At 37.8% G+C, this 5,247-nt stretch overlaps 1 protein-coding gene across 1 annotated transcript; it reads right to left on the bottom strand.

Moving 5' to 3' along the window:
* Positions 1-909: 909 nt before the first annotated feature.
* LOC121244538 (receptor-like protein kinase 7) lies at positions 910-4,885 on the bottom strand. Its single transcript, XM_041142650.1, has 2 exons — positions 2,154-4,885; positions 910-1,605 (listed from the first exon to the last, which is right to left on the bottom strand). The coding sequence occupies exons 1-2, from the start codon at positions 4,729-4,731 to the stop codon at positions 1,244-1,246; spliced, it is 2,940 nt and encodes a 979-aa protein (XP_040998584.1). The 5' UTR covers positions 4,732-4,885; the 3' UTR covers positions 910-1,243.
* Between the last annotated feature and the right edge of the window lie 362 nt (positions 4,886-5,247).

The raw sequence follows: 5,247 nt of genomic DNA, 5'->3' as shown, positions 1-5,247 counted from the left end.
TTTAAAAGTGGAAAAATTTGTAAAAATATGCTTGACTTGAGTAATTTTCCCAGATATACTTTTTTATTGAGGATGTAAAAAAGTTGAGGCTCATTAGATATAGAGAAAAGCTCTAACCATAAAGTCATTACACAAACATAATCTCATAAACTGACATGACATTATGTGATTTACGAGATTGTAAAGTTATTTTTACTGTAAAACAGATCTAACGGATCACATGAAACCACGTCAAATCTATTTTGAATTTTTATAATTTATCATGAAAATCGAGAATATTTTTTTTAAAGAGATAATTTTTTTTTTTTTTTGTTTAAAATGTTTTTTTTCTAATTTTCTGGAATATTTTTTGGTGTTCTATTTCTAATAAATGGAACCCAAAAAAAGCATGGAAATATGGGTTTTGAACCAAAATCCAACACAAAAACTCAATATTACTATCTAAGTGACTTCGAGACCCATAATTATCCAGTCATATATGTGATTATTGAAAGCAATTAGGTATGCTGCATTTTATTTTACTTTTCTCTTTATTAATTTTAGGTTTATACTAAATTTGGTAAAGGCTCAAACTTATGAATGGGGAATATGTGAATGGAAACAAAAGTTGACCATAAACTCATTCACATAAGATAAATGTTTGGTCCACAAAGACAATTGCAAAATATCACTTTAAAATGAGTCGCGCTACACCGACCGAGGGAGTAGCCCAACAAATTCTCCTAAGAAGGCTAAATGCCTTTATATATATATATATATATATATATATATATATATATATATATATATATATATATATATTTTTTTTTAAATATATTATTATTAAAAAATACTTACTTAATTATTAAGTAAAAATAAAAAAGTGTCACACTCTCGGGATCCAATCTTGAGACCCCCAAGCATTTATGTTTTAAAATACACTGGATTTGATGTGATATTATAAAACTTATATTATTGCAAGGAAGACATGACTTTATTGAACGAAACTGTGTATTAGTTTCGTTTTCCATACATCTATGTTACATTACATTCTAATTTTACAAATATGAAAAAGACATGCACGCTCTAACTACTATTTTACAAAAGAAATGTTTAATTTTTAAATATATCTTAAAAAAGTAAATTTACAAACTAATATAATTTATTATAATATAACATATTATAAACTTCTTTTTTATTTAAAATATATTTAATATATTACATTAAGTCACGTCAAGTAATAAACTTCATTTTTTTTTGTCAGTCACTTACTCTCACCACCGTCTTTGGTGATGATAATTTTTACCAATTTGCAAGGCTCAGCTTCCTCTAGCATTTGGACAACACTTCTCATTGTGGGCCGAAGAGCTGGAAATGCTGATGTGCAAAGAATTGCAATTCTCAGTACCTTGATAACATCTTCCTCGAAAGCCTTTGGAATTTGAGAGTCCAAAACACTTAGTACACTCTCTTTGTTCTTTAGATTGACTGAAACCCAATTCACTATGTCTTTGTTCTCCCCGAACTCCGGCTCCATCGGTCTTTTTCCGGTCACCAGCTCCATCAGAACCACTCCAAAACTGTACACGTCACTTTTCTCATTCACTCTGCATGTGTACCCATATTCTGCACAACCAAGAAGAGTTCATGAACATTAAGGAATGGATATACATATATGAGCTTGAGGGGATCTTCCTTTTTTATTACATGATATTGTCATACTATTATAAAATGATGTATCACTAAAATTGCTTCACCCAGACGGTCATAACGATGTAGAGCTCTCGCAATTGTTTGGATATTTAAAATATTTTATTATATATGTGAATAATAGTGAAATAATTTAAGTTAAGATATTTTATTGAATTTTGAAAAAGAATAGAGAAAAAATATTGAATAAAAATATTATAAAATTAAAACAAAAATTAAAAAATAGTTTTTTTTAATATTATTTCTGTTTTGAAATTTAAAAAATTAGTATTATTTTTTGTGTTTTGTTTGAGAGTTTAGAAAAATTGTAATGATTAAAAGAAAAAATTCAAGATATAGAATTGAAATATGTTGCGCTGCCAAACGGCTCTAGAAGATCTGAGTTCAGGTGGAAATAACACTTAACATGAGCACTTCGAAAGTAACTAAAGCAAAGGAATTGATCAATGGATATGATCACTAACCAGGAGCAATATAGCCATGTGTTCCTGCAATGACATGGCTGGAATCCTTGCCACCATTGGTCTGAACAATCTTAGCAAGTCCAAAATCAGCAATCCTTGGCTTCAAGAACTCATCCAGAAGTATATTGCTGGATTTCACATCCCTGTGAATCACTGGCTTTTCACACCCATGATGCAGATACTCCAACCCTTTGGCCGCACCGACGGCGATCTCGTACCTCGTCTCCCAATCGAGCTGCTTCTTATGGTGGCCCGTGTGCAGCATATCCCACAAACTTCCATTTGGTAAATATTCATACACCAACAAGCTCGAGTCCTCGCTTGTAATGCTGCAATACAGCTTCACCACATTCACATGCCTTATTGAGCTCAATGTCTGCACTTCGCTGTCGAATTCCTTTGACTTTCCGGCAGAGTGCTTCCCGAGAATCGGCGTGGCGCTGCTCCGAATCTTTCTCCAGCGATTGGGACTTGAATTTGCATTCCATATGTGCTTGACCGCAAGCTCTTTGCCGTTGGGGAGTGGCACTCTGTATACACTCCCGGAGCCACCTTTTCCTATCATATTCTCCGGCTTGATAGCACCAAGAATCTCGCCCTCCGTGAAGCTCAACACGTGGAAGGACTTCAGGTCCCAGGATTCGTTCTTCAACGAACGGTCTTGATCTTTTTCCTCCTTCTTTGAGGAGACGAAGCATACCAAACACACAAGCAGGATGGCCAAACCTACTGCGAAGCAAATGATGAGTGTCCGGATGTCTCTGGGAATGCCGGAACTGGAGGGACAGCGTGGGAAAACGGAGGTGATGCCCAGGATGCAGAGGCCTTGGTTACCAGAAAAGCTACCGTTGTACGCTTCGATTGATAGAGCTTGCGGTATGGGACCGGTCAAGCTGTTGTGTGAAAGATCGAGAAAGCTTAGCCGGAGAGAAGAAAAGCTCTCCGGAATTGTCCCTGAAAGTTGGTTGTCGGAGAGATCCAGTGAGTTAAGAGTCGGTAGACGTCCTAGAGAGGATGGGATTTGACCCGAAAGTGAATTGTTTGCCATGTTTACGTCACTGAGAGAGCCACAAGAGCCTAATGTCGCTGGCACTGAACCAGTGAACCTGTTGTTCTGCAGATGAAAAACGTTCAAATACTCCAGTTCACCGATACCTGAAGGAATGTTTCCTGATAACTGATTGTCGTTCAGCTGAATCGACACCAGTGAGGTAGCGCCAGAGATTTCGGCAGGTATTACACCTGATAAGCTGTTGTTTCCGGCGAACAGCTGCCCAAGAGACTTGGCGTTCTCGATATCGGACGTGATCGGGCCCTGGAGATTATTGGACTCGATGTCGATTATTTTCACGTTAGGTAGTCCCCAGATTCCGGCGGGAACGGTACCCGTAAGCGCGTTCTTGCTGACCCTGAAACGAGTTAGAGTGGAACAGTTGGCGTAGGTTGCGGGAATTTCGCCGGTGAGTTTGTTGTCAAGCATGAGAAGCTCCTTCATTCTGCCCTGCTTGCACATTTCGGGTGGGATTGGACCACTCAAGAAATTCTCAGACACGTCTATGAAATCGAACTGCGCCCAAGATCCAAGCTTCTCAGGCAGAGGACCCATCAACCTGTTCGAATACAGCGAAAGATTCACCAGTTTCTTAAACTCCCCGAACTCGGTCGGCACTCGCCCACTAAGGTTGTTATAGAATAGTTGTAGACTAACCAGATTGATCGAAAACCTCAGCTCCGACAAATCTCCTTCGAGATAATTCATAGAAGCGTCAAACATCTCAAGCTTCGTGAGGTTTCTTAGACCAACCGGAAGTTTTCCCTTAAACGAATTGTTGTAGAGCTCGAGCTGCCAGAGGTTCACGAGGTTTCCTATCTCTTCGAGAATCTCTCCGGTCATGTTATTGTCTGCAAATTCCAAATTTATTAGCTCTCTGAGATTTCCAATCCCAGCTGGGATTGTTCCTTGGATGTTGCAGTTGGAGAGGTAAAGCCATTCCAGTTTAGTAAGCTTCACCACCTCGGTTGGAATTGGACTAGGATCGAAGGGATTGTCCCCGAGGCTGAGCCGGACCAGACCCGTCATGTTTTGGAGCGAATTCCACGGAAAAGTGCCGGAGAATCCGCTGTTATTCAGATGAAGATGCTGTAATTTGCTGAGAGAAGATATGTCTGGAACCGCTCCCGTGAAGAAATTGTTTCCCAAATCCAAGTACTGCAATTTCACACAATTCTTCAAGTCCTCCGTGATGGGACCGGTCAAGAGGTTGAAACCCAACGAGAGCTTTTCCAGCGAATGGAGCTCGCATATAGAATCCAAGGGAAGAATCCCAGGTAAGTTCTGTTTAGAAAGTTCTATTTCTATAACGGAGCCATTTGAGTTGCAGGTGATTCCGGCGAAATCGCAAACGGAATTGGTGGACTTCCATGAACTGAAGACGTTGGAATTCGATCCTTGGAGCGCGGATTTTACCTTCAATAGAGTTTGAAGCTCGTCGGAATGGATACCGGAGAAAAGGGAGAGGAAACAGAGGAGGTAGAAAGAACAATAGAGGCATGGGCGGGAAATTTTTGCCGGCGACATTTGTTTTGGTGCTTGGAATTTGGCAAAATCGTTAATTTGGCAAAATCGTTTTCTTTCCGATTAAGCAAAGAAGAATGGAAGTAGAAAGACGGAGAGAGGATAGGAGAGTGCCATTTTTAATCACTTGCGAAGGTGGGAAGTCACAGTAGTTTCTTTTCTTTTTCCATTCTTATTTATTTCGAAATCGCAGTCTCACTGTACAAAAATCATTGCCGTGAAACAGAACATTGAACTCACTCCTGTTCAAGACAGTTAGTACGGCTGTAATACTAGTAACGTTGAATTTAAAAATTAAATTATTTTTATTGTATAACATATCTAACTGTATATAATATAAAATTCAGTTTATAAATTTATTTTTATAATATATTTTAACATGTATATCATTTTTCATTTTTTTATTAAAAAATATAGATAACATTAAAATTAAAAAAATATAAATTTATGCATTTTTTTTTTTACAAAGCCAACACACTATTAAAAATAAAAGAAATTATTTGTATTCTAAGGTTTTTA

The sequence above is a fragment of the Juglans microcarpa x Juglans regia genome, chromosome 8S (genome assembly GCF_004785595.1).
Source record: "Juglans microcarpa x Juglans regia isolate MS1-56 chromosome 8S, Jm3101_v1.0, whole genome shotgun sequence".
In the NCBI taxonomy this organism is placed as follows: domain Eukaryota; kingdom Viridiplantae; phylum Streptophyta; class Magnoliopsida; order Fagales; family Juglandaceae; genus Juglans; species Juglans microcarpa x Juglans regia.
This window is presented reverse-complemented; position numbering and strand designations above follow the sequence as displayed.

Coding starts and splice junctions, on each gene's coding strand:
- LOC121244538 (XM_041142650.1), bottom strand. CDS start 4,731: ATGTCGCCGGCAAAAATTTCCCGCCCATGCCTCTATTGTTCTTTCTAC. Junction 1,606..2,153: donor ACATGGCTATATTGCTCCTG/GTTAGTGATCAT, acceptor TTGGTTGTGCAG/AATATGGGTACACATGCAGA.